This window comes from Canis lupus, chromosome 5 (assembly GCF_003254725.2).
Source record: "Canis lupus dingo isolate Sandy chromosome 5, ASM325472v2, whole genome shotgun sequence".
Classification (NCBI taxonomy): Eukaryota; Metazoa; Chordata; class Mammalia; order Carnivora; family Canidae; genus Canis; species Canis lupus.
Window position 1 is genome coordinate 47,397,232 of NC_064247.1, and position 17,907 is coordinate 47,415,138.

The 17,907-nt window shown below is 34.1% G+C and overlaps 1 protein-coding gene across 9 annotated transcripts in view; it reads right to left on the minus strand.

Annotated features, from left to right (window-relative positions):
- The window catches only part of ATG4C (autophagy related 4C cysteine peptidase), a 160,454-nt gene that overhangs the window by 12,063 nt on the left and 130,484 nt on the right, over positions 1–17,907 (minus strand). For 7 of the 9 annotated variants that reach the window (XM_035717108.2, XM_025427901.3, XM_049109540.1 and 4 more), the window contains 3 exons: positions 13,824–13,902; positions 13,089–13,165; positions 7,488–7,607 (listed from right to left, as the gene is read on the minus strand). In XM_035717108.2, the coding sequence (XP_035573001.1) occupies positions 7,488–7,607; positions 13,089–13,165; positions 13,824–13,902 (276 nt within the window). Of the gene's footprint in view, positions 1–7,487; positions 7,608–7,627; positions 7,836–13,088; positions 13,166–13,823; positions 13,903–17,907 lie in introns of those variants that run through there. The other 2 variants (XM_049109543.1, XM_049109541.1) reach the window with 2 other exon arrangements.

Here is a 17,907-nt window from a genome sequence, read left to right on the forward strand (position 1 = left end):
CATAATCTTTGAAAATATCAAGGCCATGTGAAAAGTCGAGATAAGATGAGGAACTATTCTAGAATGAAAGAGATTCAGTGTATATAAATACAACACAATATTCTGAACTGGAGCCTTTTGCTATACAGAGCAATACTGGGCCAATTAGCAAAACAAATAGTTTCTGAGGATACATGGTAATAATATACAATGCTACTTTCCTGATTTTGATAGTTGTATTGTGCTTAGGTAAGAGAATGTCTTTAGGAATTGCACATTCAACTTTTCAATTATGGGGCATCATGTTGGCCACTTATTCTCAAATGGCTCAGGAAAAAACTTATCTGTACTATATTTACAACTTTTCTGTAAGGTTGAAATTATTTCAGTTTTTAAATGAAGACAAAGTTGCAGTCAAACAAAACCAGAGAATTTATCACCAAACAGAACTAAAAGAAACCATAAAGGAAGTTCTTTAGAAGGAAGCAAAATGATCCCAAGAGAAAATAATAATACAGGAAAGAATAAAGGGCATCAAAAAGGGTAATATTGACTATTTAAAACAAAATGCTTTGTAGAATTTAAAACAGATGTAGGATTAAGATATATGACAACAAAGTACAAAAATAGACTTTAAGGAAAAAAATTACTAGAGATAAAGTACAAAAATAGATTTTAAGGAAAAAAATTACTAGAGATAAAGTCAGATGATTATAAAATAAATAGGAAGACCTAACAATACTAAATTTGTATATAACTAATAACATAGGATCAAAATATAGAAAAAAAACAGAAAGCAAGAGAATTTGAAGGAGAAATGAACAAATCTACAATTACAACTGGAAACTTTTATCACATATCTTACATACTATGCAGGAACAAAAAGGACATGAAAAAATTTAACACAACAACTTAGAGGCAAGAGGGAGGGAGGGAAGGAGGAGATTGTTAATAGGTCAGAGACAGGATTAAACAGAACTATTCCATAGAGATGCTGAAGTCTAAAGAAGTAGAAGATGGAAGAGGTATGTATTGTTTTAGATACACACCCAATAAACCTGACTTCATCATATTCACCTGACTTCCAAATTTTTCACCTCTTTCAGTTCTCCCAGACCATTTGCCTCCCTATCCACAGAGATTCCATGATTGACCATTTCAGTGAAATAAAAGATACTTGTAACTCTACCTGAAATTCTGCTATCTTCATCATGTCAGATTCTGTTGCTCATCTTATCTGCTCCCAATTTAAGGTTCTGAAGCATTCTTAAAGCAAGCCATGAAAGTGTATCAATCAAGTTCATTGTAATTAGGACCCTGATTATTCTCTTGCTGATTTTTACTAATTTTAATGTGGTAGGTTTAAATAGGGCAGATTTCATGGACCAGGTAAGATTTTTATCTGGACCTTAAAGAAAATGCAATGAATATATCTTATAAAATGTTTTTGTACTCCCTTTCCTATATTTCTTGTCCATAACACTGTATTTTTATGGAATTTTAAAATTTATTTGTAGATTTGATGTTCATCTTGTCCACTTAGACTATAACGTCATGAAGCTAGGTGTCATAACTTTCTTATTCACCAATGCATACCCAGCTTCAGACAGTCATTCAACAAACATAGTAAGTACTTACTATGGGCCAGGCAGTGTTCTAGATGTGCTGGGATACATCAGTGATCTGAATAGACAAAACATTCCTGCCCTTGTGAAGTTTATATTCCACTAGGAAAGACTGGTAATAACAAATACAATAGATAAGTAAATTATATAGTGTATTAGAAAGTAATAAGTGCTAAGAAAAAAATGACAAGGTAAGAGGGAATGGAAGGGGACACTGTACCTTTAAATAAGGTGATCAGATTAGGCCTCACTGAGGAGACATCTGAGCCAAGACTTAAAGGAAGCAAAGGACTTAGTCCAGCAGATATCTGAGGAAATCCACTACAATTAGGTTAGACATCTACAAGGAGGCCAACATGACTAAAGCAGAGTGAAAAAGGGTACAGTAAGAGATAAGGGGCTGGGGTAAGGGCATGGGGACAGATCATCTGGGACCTTGGAGGATATGGTAAGAACTTTTTAAATTATAAATGAACTGGAAAGTCAATGCAGGTTTCTGAGGAAAGGAGTGGTATGCTTTGACTTAGGTTCTAAAAAGATCAGTGAGGCTGCTGAATCAATAACAGGTTCCGGGGAAGGGGGCTTAGAAACAAATTAGGCCATTGCAGACCATTATAGTATCAGTAGAGGTATGAAAAGTGGTCTGATTCTAGATATATACTGAACATATAATTGGTTATAGGATATGAGAGAGAGAAAGGAGGTAAGGATAACTCCAAACTTTTGGCCTTAGCAGATAAAAGGATAAATTTGCCCTTAGGTGAGATGAGGAAAATTGTGAGCAGGACAGGCTTGAAAAGGAAGATCAGAATTTGATTTTGGAAATGTACATCAGACATACAAGGGATGTTGAATGGCATTTGGACATCTATAATCTATAATTGGAAGGAGAGGTCTGAGCTAAAGATATGATCTTGGTTTTGGTTGGCTATAATTGGTATTTAAAGCTACAGGACGGGGGATCCCTGGGTGGCGCAGCGGTTTGGCGCCTGCCTTTGGCCCAGGGCGCGATCCTGGAGACCCGGGATCGAATCCCACATCGGGCTCCCGGTGCATGGAGCCTGCTTCTCCCTCTGCCTGTGTCTCTGCCTCTCTCTCTCTCTCTCTGTGTGACTATCATAAATAAATAAAAAATTAAAAAAAAAAAGTTTAAAAAAAATAAATAAATAAAGCTACAGGACTAGAGATCACCAAGATAAAGAAGACATGAGAACTGAAGACTAAGCGTGGAGCACTCCAACATTAAGAGACTCAGGAGAAGAGCAGACAACGGAGAATTGAGAAAGAAAAACTGGGGACCCCTGGGTGGCGCAGCGGTTTGGCGCCTGCCTTTGGCCCAGGGCGCGATCCTGGAGACCCAGAATCGAATCCCACATCCGGCTCCCGGTGCATGGAGCCTGCTTCTCCCTCTGCCTGTGTCTCTGCCTCTCTCTCTCTCTCTCTCTCTCTATCATAAATAAAAAAATAAATAAATAAAATTTTAAAAAAAGAACAAGCAGTTATCCATGTTCAAAAAAAAGATACATATCAACACATATACAAGTTCTAAATGTGAAAACTTTTGGAAGAAATGCAGGAGAATGTAGGAAATCTGTTTATTTGGTTATTACAGATTCCTTTGATACAAAATCTGATACAAAGAGATACTTTGTAGTTTATGAGATTGGTTACGTCTTACAATATGAAGTGTTAATAAGGATGTGAATCATTGGAAATTTTCATATACTGCTTGGTATGATCACTTTGGAGAATATTTGACAGTATCTAGCAAGTCTAAAAATATGCCTACCCTGTAACCCAGCAATTCCACTCTAGTATATCTAGGGCATCTAATGTAATAAACCCAGTTAAACTAGTACAAGTGAATGAAGAAATATGAACAAGAATATTCTTAAGAACATTATTTGTAACTGAAAAGTGAAACAAGCTAGATGACCATCAAAAAAATTTAAATAAGAAGTAATACATTGCAAAATGTATTATTATTCAGCAGTTATGATAAGCTAGACCAAGACGTATAGATCTAATTCCTAAGTCACTACTAAATGAAAAAGCAAATTGCAGGATATATATTTTTTCATATAAACATATCATTTATGATAAATTTAGTAACATGCAAAGCAATATATGTTGTTTATGGATATATTAAAATGAGTATTATATACTAAGTTATAATAATAGTTACTACTGAAGGAAGGAAGAGAATAAGGTTGGGGAAGGTTAACATGCTTCAATTATTTATGCTCAATGGTAGCACATGGGTATTTATTATGTTATTCTCTGTATTTCTGTATGCTTGAAATTTAAAAACTAATAAAATCAACATATTGCTAAATTACAAACCTCTTCAGCCTGGCATTCAAGACTTTCCACAATATTATCCAACTTTCTTTTCTAGCCTCATCCTTTGATGTTTCCTACAGCAGTATTTCCCAAGCCGTGGACACATATATGCCTCCTTCATTATTTTTGTTATGTATGCCATCTCTGTTATGATCAATGATTATTTTTCTTTTTATAGTTTTTAACTTAAATAGCCTTGTACAAATCACTAATTAACAGGAAATTACATGTTTAATATGCCAGTTATGTTTTTCTAATATGAATATAAATAAATACATATGGATTAAAATATGTGTCTTGGTGCCACCTAAAAACATCAAGTATCATACTTTGGGTTGCACAGTCTCACACCAGTAGTTCTCAGATTTGGTGTACAGGGCTACTTGGTAGGCTTGTTAGAACTGGAGACTCCCAGGGCACCTGGGTGGCTCAGTGGTTGAGCATTTGCCTTTGGCTCAGGTTGTGATCCCAGTGTCCTGAGATGGAGTTCTGCATCAGGCTTCCCACAAGGAGCCTGCATCTCCCTCTGCCTATGTCTCTGCCCCTCTCTCTCTGTGTCTCTCATGAATAAATAAATAAAATCTTTAAAAAATTAAAAAGAAGAACTGAAAACTCCCAAGCCATCCATATAGGATCCTAATTTAGGCAGTCAGAAGACAGAAATCCTATTGTACATGTACCCTTGGCACCTAACAAATACTGTTTGCCATTCTTTAGACAAGCTCTATGTTTTCCTTTTCCAATACCTTTGCTCTTACTTCCTCTGCTTGAAGTAACCTTCTCTCTTCTTAAGACAGTAAAAATTCAGCCTACATTTTAGGGCCCAAATTAAATACCACCATCACAATAAAGAACTTTGACCTGGATGTGACATTGCTCTCATTTCAACATCCAACCTTCTGCTATCAATTTATTTCTATTTTTTGTATGGGTGCTTATCATCTTCAATGTAATGTATGTATTGTCTTATTCCCTCTCCTAGACTATAAATGCTGCTTGAGGGCAGAAGGCTTATACCTGTTCAAAAATAGGGGTTATGGCTTAGTCATTTTATGCTTTCAACATGGTCGTTACTCAGATACTTGCTGGGCTGAGCTCTGCTAAACACTGAATTAATTTCACAATTTTTATTAACATTTTAAAAGTCATGTAGCATAAGGCATTAGAATATTCATTCATACAGCATTACAAATTAAACATAAGAATCTAGGCTACCTAGCTTTCTTTCAAAATGAGACAACTGAAATTATATCTATTATATAAATTGTATCAAATTACATTAAAACAAATAATTTAAACTGTTTTAATTTTTTAAGAGAAAAAAATAAGTTTAACAAAAATGACAAGTTCAGTTTTTAAAATGAGAACTATTTAACTTACAATCTTCCAAGCAAAAGTAAATGATCAAGTTATTAATCAAAAAAGATAGTTTTTGATAACTGCTACAAAAAGCTATTAACTTAAGAACAACACTATTATTAAAGCAAAGTTAATTGACTGGCAAAATTCTCAGTACTTCCAAATGACATTTCAATATGGCTTCCCTTTGCTTTAATATTGCATATTTTACTCTGGTGCATCATGAGCAATAATTTCTAAGCATCTTTCCCATGTAAAACCCGTAACATATATACATACATACACTTATATATGTAAAATATATATTATATACATATATAAAACCCATAAAAACTGTAAGTTTTAATCAGAAAATATCAACATGCAACTCATTTGTTTATCTTGTTTTTTCAATTTGGTAATAATAATCTGGTTGGTTTCTATTCTAGGAGTAGACTACACTACTGTTTTGTTTTTTTTTTTTTTTAATTATTTATTTATTTATTTATGATAGAGAGAGAGAGAGAGAGAGAGAGAGGCAGAGACACAGGCAGAGGGAGAAGCAGGCTCCATGCACCAGGAGCCCGATGTGGGATTCGATCCCGGGTCTCCAGGATCGCACCCTGGGCCAAAGGCAGGCGCTAAACCGCTGCGCCACCCAGGGATCCTACACTACTGTTCTAAATACACTTATTTTCACCTAGAGAGAAAATAAACTAGTGGAAGCAGAAACAGGGCTTCAAATGGGAAATGTTCATCAACATCAATCTATATTACAGTATCATCTGGATTTGTATATTTTAGCACATATTTTACATGATACTTTATAAAGACAGAATTGTCAAACTAAAAATATACAAATAATTATACTAACTTCAAGTAATAAAAGGGGGGGGATGGAGAAGACATATTTTGTTACGTTCACTTGGTCCTCTGAGTTAAAAAGAATGAAAAAGACGACAACTATGAGAAATGAAGAATAAGGAAAAGTTCTCACATATCTCATTTTCTCCCCTCATTCATTTTTCTGTCATGCTCCTGTTACATTTCCTCTTTTATATGGCAGGTCAAGTAAACTAAGCTTATATGAAACTTTTTTATTTAACTTTTTCATTCTATTTTTACATTGTAAAAATCAAATTTCAACCTGCTGGGTCCATTTTCCAAAAGAAAACTAACTAACTAACTGGAAGTTAAAGCAATAATGAGGGCAGCCCTGGTGGCTCAGCGGTTTGGTGCCGCCTTTAGCCCAGGGTGTGATCCTGGAGACCTGGGATCGAGTCCCGCGTCAGGCTCCCTGTATGGAGCCTGCTTCTCCCTCTGCCTGTGTCTCTACCTCTCTCTCTCTCTCTCTCTGTGTCTCTCGTGAATAAATAAATAAAATGATTTTTAAAATAAATAAATAAATAAAGCAATAATGAGGTACTATTATACCTGAGCTCAAGTTAAAAATTACAAAAAATGAGTATGGTATTGGTTTTACTTACCATAAAACGACAGCCTAACTATTGATACTAATAAAGACAGCTACCCAGTTATGGTTACTTCCTAAATAAGTAATCTTTTTTATTTTCTAAAGTACTAAATATAAACAGACCTTAAGGTTCTATAAATGTTTTAACAGTACTCAAAGACCAAAAAATGCAGAAGTTTAAAGGTAATGAGAGAGAGTTAAATAAACCTATTTCAAAGATCCTATAAGTAGAATAGATCAGATTAGACAAGCTTATTGGAAGGTAACAACATAGCTCATTTTATAAAGCAGTTCTGAGAAATCCAAAAATACCATTTCTCTTTAAAAAAAAAATCAAGGAAGCACTTGGACTAACATGAAATAATGCACAATTTGGCTTGATCAAATACTTCATTAATTTTTTTCTACCCCCTAAGGTACTGCCCTTTTAAAATCCTCTTCAAATAAAATATAACCTAATTGCTTACACATGGCTAGTTTGCAAAGGGATTTTTATTTCAACAGTGCCACCTAGTGGAGCCACTGATACTTTCAAGTGGTCACTAGTTGGTTGCATTAGTCTCAAAGGTTAGGAGTCTGCAAATAGTTTTATTTTCTGGTTCACAATATTCTTATTAACATTCAAGGGGAAATTTTACAAAAAAAAATTTACAGATTTTTGTCCTCTGACAGTCTATATCTAATAAAAATTAGGTTATTTACACATACAATATTTTAAATAAAAGTACCTTAGTGATTTCTTCAGAAGCTCGTTTGAAGTCCTGAACATTTCGACAGTAAAATCCTATTGTACAGCTAGGATCCATTTTTCGAAATGACATCTTTTTGGGAGAAGGGCAGTGGAATGTCTGCAATTTTAAAAGTTCTTTAGGATTAATTCAGTTTTATTTGATGGACTTGAGTATATACAAGATATTACTTAATTTAAAATTTTCCATCTAGCTTTTCTCACAAATATGCTTTAAAATAATGTTTTAGTCTATCCTGTGCAAATGGTTCTTTCCATTCTCCAAAGCAAAACATCACAGCCAACATTCAATTCACCAAATCTCCACTTTATGTGACATTAGTGTCATCTGTAAAAGAAAAAATGTTTGTCAAGTGGCATACATTTATAACACTTGCAGAATGGAGGAAAAATGTGCCACTGGAAAAGACATACATAAATAAGCTAGTACAAGGTTTAGAATCAAGTTAGTTATTTCTATGAAAGTTCAGTTAAGCCTGGGGGTGGGGGGTGTTGAGATTGTTTAATGTTTAAAACCTTTTAATAAGGATATCAAGACTTTGTAAACAAATACACAGATTCATGTAAATGTTCCATAATGATATGAAAAGAGGTCAATTTGAGTGTGACAATTCAAGCTGCTTTTTTTTCCCTTGTAGATAGTTCAATCATACATTAGATTCAAATCCACTATCATGGCAGTGAATATAGGCCAAAAAAATGTGTTTTCAAAACTATGACTTCTATAAAATGCTTAGCTAATACTTACTTTATATAGTGAGATCCAAACTAACTAAACTAGAGCCTCTAAAGTACGAGTCAATACAAGTATTATCTTGGTTGGATTTTTTTCAATACTCTTTCACCTGCTTTATCTGTTTTATTGAAAACAGATCTGAAAAAGCACAGAAGAAATATACAAATTTGTTAGCTAACGATATACAGGAGTGTATTAGTGTATAAGGGACAGACAGCTCTAGGTAATATTTACAAAAAGTTATTCTACATAATACAAGCTATTTAAAAATAGTCACTCAACTCCTTCCAAAGCCAATAATAAGGAATGTTTATTTAGTTTTTACTACATGAAGTTAAGGAAGAAGAGCCAAAGGTTTATACAGAGTCCAATAAAGTATTTTTTAAACTCATCTACAAGGATGTCCTACATTATGCTAAATTAATGTTTTCATGTAAGAACCAATAAAACTAAACCAAATGGGCTTAAGTGTTGTTTCACTGTATTGCCTCAAATCATTGTAGATATTAACAACAAACACTACATTGTTATTCATCGTTGTTTTGATACCTTCAAAGAACTTCTTAAATTATTCACAAAAACACAGATATAAATCTCTGATAACTGAAAACTGAAATTGCTATTGGGTATTACTATATGAGGACTTGGACTCATATTATAAAGAGGCATTTTATACCATTAAAACTTAAAATTATATTCTTTCATTCACCCAAGAAGATTCTGAAGTCAAGCCAACATTAATTTATAATTCAGAATCATTTCTGTTTGTTGCCAAACAAGTTAAGACTTTAAAATATTTTCCCAAGGGACATTACACAGCTATATTTGCTTTGTGATAATTCTTTGAGCCCTGTACTTATGATTTCTTTTTTAATTTTGAAACTCTGATGATTGGTAAGAGTAGCACCTTCTACTTTACAATCACATTTTAGGGAGTATTTACTAGATACACTTCTGTGACAATGAAATATGTGACTGAAAAAAACTAGTCAAGGTGAGTCAATTCCTATTTATTTCATTTTTCAACAAATAATTTATTCATTGCCTCAACAAATAGTTATTAAGCACCTACTAAATGCCAGGTACTGTTCTAGGCTTATTTTTTGGAATAGTGGATTCTATTACCTAAACATACAAATAATATTGAAACAAATATGCTATTTTGGTGATTTAGACCCTTACAACAAAGCACCTCCTACTAACTGCAGTTCACATATGTTATTCATGAAGGGTACATCTTTCACTGATGAATTCACTCATCCATCTAAGCACATCACATCACTCTTTTTTTTTTTTTTTTTTTTTACATCACATCATTCTTACAGCTTTAATGCCACTATTCTCCAAATTTACTAGGGTAGATTAAAATAATCACCACTGCATGGACTTCCTAAAATCTGAAACTTGAAACTGGGGGCCCAGGAATCACAAAAGACTAGCATGTGTATTAATAAGGCTTTTCCTGCCTTATTAGAATATTAATATTTAATAATAAAATATTGCCTTAATAATAGGGACATCCAGGTGTCCCACTTCTAATAAAATCTTTAAAAAAATAAAAAAGAATACTTGGTCTAATATAGTTTCAAAATGTTAAAAGCTAACTCTAAATATTTAGGAATTCAATACCATAAGAACAAAAGATGTAATCTGCTAAATCTCTTTTTCAATCTCAAATATTCAAATATCATACTACTTTCTTAAATTTTCATAATCTTAGTGGATTCAGGACACTCACTCAAAATTACTTACATGTAATTGAGTAAAAGACCTAAGATTTTAATTTCTCCATCTCCTGACCAAAAACAAGTATTGATCGAAAAAAGTTGCTTTCAAAAATAATTTTGGGGCTCCTGGGTGGCTCAGTGGTTGAGTGTCTGCCTTCAGCTCAGGTCGTGATCCCGGGGTCGAGGGATTGAATCCCATATCACGCTCCCTATAGGGAGCGTGCTTCTCCTTCTGCCTATGTCTCCACCTCTCTCTCGGTGTCTCTCATGAATAAATAAATAAAGTCTTTAAAATAATAATAATTGTTGTTGTTATTATTGTTGTTGTTGTTGTTGTTGTTATTTTGGGTGCCTGGGTGGCTCACTTGTTAAGCATCTGATTCCTGATTTCGGCTCAGTTCATGATCTTAGGGTTGTGTGATTGAGCCCTGCATCAGGTTTCATGATCATCATGGAGTCTGCTTAGGACTTTTTCTCTCCCACAGCTTCTGCCCCTCCCTGCCTCTCAAATAATAAATAAATAGAATCTTTAAAAAAAATAATTTTAATCACTGAAGTAAAAGTAGTTTTAGAATGCTCATATAATTATGTCAATCAACTGCAAAACATCAAGAGCTTATAAATACACACAACCTACATAACAAGGCAAAGACAGTCAATTAATATACAGGGTAGTTAAAATACCTCCCACTTGAAGCATTTTAAATTTAAAATATGATAAAAAGCAGAAAGTAAAATTTTATTTCTGTACAAAGGCAACTTGCTGTAGTTTTTATATTATACTCTCATAGAAAAATAAATGATACTATTCACTAAATAGCCTAAGATAAATCCCTGAACTCAGAAAAATGAAAAGCTGTCCAGAGGAATTACCCAGACAGGTTGAGATACTCTCTCAGCATCTGAAAAATATAAATCTAAACCCACTTTCTCAGTGTCCTAATGTATAAGAAATAAATGCTCTGTACATTTCAGAAGTTATGTAACTTCACTAAACTTTACAAATCTCTTAAAATCATTTCCTCTTTTCCATTCTTACTACCAACATCCTACTTCAAGGTTCTATTGATGAACCTATGAAATGTTACATCTACCTCTCAACAGTGAGCTGCATGCAGCCTTTCTAATATTGCTAGTGAAGACATAACCAGGATAATCACTCATTTGGTTTCTTTGTGGAATCGTTCAAAATATCAGATGAATAGTCTCTCTACTGGTTGAAATAGTCAACAATAATAATCTTTTAATTTGCCTATTTTTAAAAATATATTGTATTTATTTATTCATGAGAGATACACAGAGAGAGAGGCAGAGATACAGGCAGAAGGAGAAGCAGGCTTCATGCAGGGAGCCCGACATGGGACTCGATCCCAGAACTCCAGGGTCACACCCTGGGCCGAAGGCGGCGCTAAACCGCTGAGCCACCAGGGCTGCCCAAGAGAAGGAAAATTTAACTATTATTTAATACTTCTGGGGTTTTATAATGTATATTTATCATATAAATATGATTGTTAGTGTTTTCTAACTTTATAATATGTTCTAAATATACATATATATGCATAATATAAACTAAACTATTAGAGGCCAGGCATCCCTAATTCGCCTAGTTTAGATAATACTAGAACACTATGAGTAATTTTCCATCTGAGTTTCAAATATCTACTTTTTTAAGCAGTTACTATGGATGGCACAGATACACTGGAAATCTAAGTCAGACATAGGTGCCACAAAATCACCACGTAGTTGAAAGAGAACTGCAACATGGTTTTAGCACAATTCTGTGCCTCCCACAGTATCAGTCAACTAGAAATATTTATTAAGATTTACATGAAAGATACTATGAAGGAAAAAAACAGAAAACAAACCTTACTTCTGGCCTCAATCTACTTTTACTTTTAGTTCAGGTATAGTTTACAAAGAATGCTAGGCTGTTTTATAATGTATCTTTCAAACCGGATTTTAATCTTAAAGTTTATTTTCATAATCTATCCTTTAAATACTACTAGATATCAATATTAGCTAGGAAGCAATTACTAAATAAGTATTAAACCATATTTCCAATTTGTCAAGCCCTTGAGAATTATTGATCCATGCCATTCAAGTGATTACAATTATGTGAAAAGTTTTTAAAAGCAACAACTGGGAAAACAAGAATCAAAAACCATGTAATAATTACATGTCTTATTTATGCACTCTCAAAATTTTCTGAATTAAAATACTGGATCACAGGGGTGCCTGGCTGGTAGAGCACATGACTCCTGATTTCAGGGTTGTGAGGTCGAACCCCAGAGTAAGAACAGAGTTTGCTAAATAAATAAATTTTTTAAGATAATAATGAAATTTAAAAATAAAATAAAATACTGGATCACAAACGACCAACATAAAGGAAAAAATATGTTAAGAAATCAGAGCTAAAACAGCGGCATCTGGGTAGCTCAGTTAGTTAAAGATCTCCCTTCGACTTGGGTCATGATCTCCGGGTCCTGGGATCAAGTCCTATGTCAGGTTCCCTTCTGAACGGGGAGTCTGCTTTTCCCTCTCCCTCCGCTCCTCCACCCCACTTGTGCTCTCTGTCTCTCTCTCAAATAAATAAATAAAATATTAAAAAAAAAAAGAAATCAGAGTTACAACAAATATTAGAAACCCAACTAAGCTCTTAAAAAACTTAATCAGAGGTTAAGACTTAGCTATTATACTTAAAATAATTTAGCAGATAGTCTTAAGTCACTTTGTCATTCTAACCCAACTCCATCATCTTCTTTTTCTCACCACCCTCTACTTTTTTCTTTTCTTAAACCATACCTAACATTTTAAATTCTTCAGTAACATTCAGCTGTTTATCTACAAAATTACCTGGAGGCTTGATTATTTAATTTGGTAGGTGTTGGATACCTAACAAGTTAGAGACAAAGATAAATAAAGAAAAAAGTATGTCATAAATTCAAATTCAGCAACAAATTATTTAACCTCTGACCACTGTGTGGATTATGGTTTTATAAGTCAGTAAAATATTATTAACTTGTAATACCATAAAAGTATAGCTGTCTAGCACATCTCCAAATAATTAGAGTTTGCTTCATATATTAAGGAAACAGCACCAGCTCTTTATCTATGGTACCTCAAGAGGGAAATCCTTTATGCTGACGTCTACAAAAGATTGGCAGTAATGAGGATCCATGTAAATCAAACTGTCATCTACAAGGACAAAACAGAAGACAAGTAATTCAAAAAACACCTTATTATTACACTGCTTACAATCCAATTTCTATGTAGAATAGCTGAAAAAAACCTGGGAGTAACAGCTTGCCAGACTGATATTCATTGACTGAAACATAGGTTTGCACAGGACAGATTAACTTTTGCATAATCAAATATGCTTGTATAAGCAGAATTTTTATAAAGTGATGAGACTGTCATTTAATTTTTGGTGATAAAATTACTTTCACAAACACACAATTATATTCTACAGTTTGCATATGAAAAATGTATTGCACTACTTTATCCTGACAGAAAGAACATATTGCTTGTCATTTTATCATCAACTAGCACCACTAAAACTGGTAAAAAGTAAATATGTAAATAGTAACTGCCAGAATGTGGCAGCAATGTCTTCTGAAGTTTATAGTGAAACCAATAAATTATGCCTGTTTATGCAATAACAGAAATTAAACATACATTTTACAGAATCCAATTATGTTGTGGACCAAATGACAAATGAGTGGCTATGGTAGGACTGATGAATTTATAAGGTACTCATTTTGCTGTTAATCATCCTGTTTCCAAATGATCCCAAATTAACTTTCCAACTTTTAAAAGAAAACAATAAAGAAATAAATTTTACTAAACCACTAACCTTGAAATCCAGCAAAATAGTATGACTGCTTAGGTTTGCCACCAATAATACCCACACAATATTCAAGGCTTAAAATACCCTGCCAAAAGAAATTAATTCAGATTTAGACTCAAGAGGCAAATGATAATTATTGAAAACAATCAAATTCGAATTAGCAGTATTAACATGTATAGAAGTTCCGAGATTTTTTACCACCAGTTTTACTGTTATTACATATGCCTCCATATTTTAAAATCCTTTTATCTCCTGTACCATTTTCCATTTTCTTTAAATCACTCAACATTAACATGACTAAATCAACTATTCTGATCAGCATGACACTCAATGACATTAACTACTATGTCCCAGATACAGAAATAAATAAGGTCATCTTATAAAGGCAATAAAACTCCTGCCAAAGCCAAAACACTTGGCCTTCGGTTAACTGGTTCAGCCTTATCATGATCAACGTAGTATTTTCATCAGGTTTTTTGAAATACTAGAAATAGTTCCTAGACCTTATTCCTGTTTTCACTGAACCTCAAGTCTTAGAATCGCAAACTACAAACCATTTTTCTAATCAACATTCACTTGACACATTTTTATGCTATTTCATAAATTTATTGCAATAAACATAAAGACAAATGAAAACAATTTAATCTGAGGCAAAAAATAATTGCTATTGTACTTAAAGTCAATTTAATTTATTAATCATAAAATATCAAGCATACCTCAATAAATTATTTAGTGTGCCCCTCAGCATCTATTCTAAGTAGAATTCTATTTAAGCTGGGCCAAATAACTCTAAACCTTTTTTTAAAAAGATTATTTGTTTGTATTGATTAATTGATTGATTGATTGATTGATTGATTTTAAGGGAAGGAGCAGAGGAGGAGGAAGGAGAGAGAAAATCCCAAGCCGACTTTGAGCTCAGCACAGAGCCAGACGTGGGGCTTGATCTCACAATGCAGAGGTATGACCTGAGCTGAAACCAAGAACCCTGTACTCAACCGAGCCACCCAGATGCCCCAATAATTCTATACCTTTTAGAAAACATCCAGTTGAATTACATAAAGTCTTGTCAATAGTTTAGTTTATATTATGCATATATATGTATATTTAGAACATATTATAAAGTTAGAAAACACTAATAATCATATTTATATGATAAATATACATTATAAAACCCTAGAAGTATTAAATAATAGTTAAATTTTCCTTCTCTTGGGCAGCCTTGGTGGCTCAGCGGTTTAACGTCGCCTTCGGCCCAGGGTGTGATCCTGGAGTTCTGGGATCGAGTCCCGTGTCAGGCTCCCTGCATGGAGCCTGCTTCTCCTTCTGCCTCTCTCTCTGTGTCTCTCATAAATAAATAAATAAAATCTTTTAAAAAAAATTTCCTTCTCTTAAATGATAGGATGTTTTGAAATCTAGAAGATATAAAAATAAAAAGTATATAGGGCACCTGCGTGGCTCAGTTGGTTAAGCAGCCAACTCTTGGTTTCGGCTCAGCCCATAATCTTAGGGTTGTGACATGGAGCCCTGCACTGGGCTCCACACTCAGCAGTGAGTCTGCTTCTGATTCTCTCTCTCTCCCTCTCCCTCTGCCCCTTCCACTGCTTGTTCTCTCTCTCTTAAAATAAATAAAGTATATGAACTAATGCTTTTTTCCCTTTAATAAGTAATCAAACCATGGAGCATTTTTTTTTTTAATTAAAAAGATGTTCTTAAAAAGAATATGTGTTTGGAGGTGCCTGAGTAGCACAGTCAGTTAAACACCCGACTTTTTGTTTCCACTCAGGTTATGATCTCAAGGTTGTGAAATAGAGCCCCACATTAGGCTTCATGCTCAGGACAGAGTCCGATTGAGAGTCTCTGTATCCCTCTCCCTCTTCCTCTGCCCCTCACCGCCCAAGCATACACACACACTCTCTCTAAAATAAAAGAATATATCTTTAAAAAATAATGATATGTGGTTATTACAAAAATATACATAGAATATATATTAAAAAGTAAAAATTGGGAGGACCTTCATGGCTCAGTGAGTTAAGCATCCAACTCTTGATCTCAGCTCAGGTTTTGATCTCAGAGTCCTCAATTAAAGCCCTGAACTGGGTTCTGCACTTGGCATGGAGTCTATTTTTAAAAAGAAGTAAAATTTCCTGAGTGCCTGGGTGGCTCAGTCAGAAGAGCATGCAATCTCAGGGTCATCAATTCAGCCCCATACTGTACTGGGTGCTGAGATTAAATAATTTTTAAAAAAAAAACTAACAACAAAAATTAAAAATAATAAGAATAAATTCAAAAACTAACAAGTTCTCAAAACCCCAACACTCAGAGCTCATCATTATTAATATTTGGGGAATACCTTCTTGAACTCAATCGATGTTAATTATATTCACATAGAGATTTACGAATACAATTCTATGTATGTGGCATCACACTACCTATGCTGCTATAACTTTGGTCACTCATGTTGTAAACATATTTTTCTATCAATAAATATAGATCACTAGTACAATATTTAATGGCTGTAAAATATTCAATTTTATGAAAATAGCAAAATGTGCTCCAAAATCTCCATTATGAATAGTTGTTTCCAGGTCCTCACTGTTCCAAATAACTCTTTAGAGCAAAAAACAACTATAGATTTTCAGTCATGTGAAAATATCATAGAGGGTTTTTTTGGAAAGGAGAACTGCAACTAAAAAAGTTAAATAAAACAAAGAAGGCATATTATAAGTTAAAATTTTAGAGCTAACAGGGATGCCCAGATGGCTCAGTAGCTGAGTGTCTGCCTTTGGCTCCGGGCATAGTCCCGGGGTCCTAGGACCGAGTCCTACATCAGGCTCCCCTCGAGGAGCTTGCTTCTCCCTCTGCCTATGTCTCTGCCTCTCTCTCTCTCTCTCTCTCTCTTTCTCTCACACATGAATAAATAAAATCTTTAAAAACAATTTTTAGAGGGCAGCCCGGGTGGCTCAGCAGTTTAGTGCCTGCCCTCGGCCCTGGGCGTGATCCTGGAGACCGGGGATCGAGTCCCACGTCAGGCTCCCAGCATGGAAGCTGCTTCTCCCTCTGCATGTGTCTCTGACTCTCTCTCTCTCTCTCTCTCTCAACAATAAATAAATAAAACCTTTAAAAAAATTTTAGAGCTAACAAATAAATTAAGGTGAAATTATACACAAAATAAATAAATGTTATTATTCAATTTTTATTATTATTCCATTAAGTCTATTATTCTATTCCTTTCCCTTCAAATAAAAATATTTTGATCAAGAGTGCCTTACTTCAACCTGAGGCAATCTGATCAGCTGACACACAAGGTTTCTGACAGAGAAAGCCATGAAGAAGTGAAAGTTCTAAGTCTCTCATAGCCAAGAAAAGAAAGAAAAAAAATATATAGCAAGAATCATCAGTGATTCTCCTCAGCAAAAAAGAAATGACTCCAAGTAATAGAATAAAGACTTTGGTTCCTGACATCTGTATTTCCTTTGCAACAGACTAGAGCAGATTTAGCAATAAACACTTAGAAGCAGATTAGGAACTAGAATGCCATTACATATAAGAGACTGTATCTTTGGAAAACTGAAACATTTTTCAGTTCCTAAAAAAGCTTCTTCACAGTTATCTAGTAGTGAGAATTTATTGAGCTGTACCCACGAAGCAATAAATAAGACTGAAGTAATCAGTCAAAAAGAAAAGTCCTAATTTGTCTTGCTGGAGAAGAACATATTAGATTTTCCCCATTCCAGGTCCTTTAAATTATAAATAAATACATAAACAAACAAACAAACAAATAAATAAATAAACGTCTTGAGCTAAGAGCTGATAAAGCACCAACCTCACCAAATTTCTTTCTCCTCACAGAATCTAACAGGGGATGGTACCATCTCTGAAAGATTGGAATTACCTTGATTAATAAATTTGAAAAATAGAACTGAGTGGTGAACTTTAGAGAGTACAATGCACAGTGGTTTGGCAGGAATAAAATACAACTGCTGACAATGAAGGAGGAGGAAGTGGAGGAAAGGGCAAGATGGAGTGGGAAGGGTGGAATGTGGTGGAGGTAGAAGGGGCAGTGGAGGAGGTGAAAAAAGAGGAAGAAGCA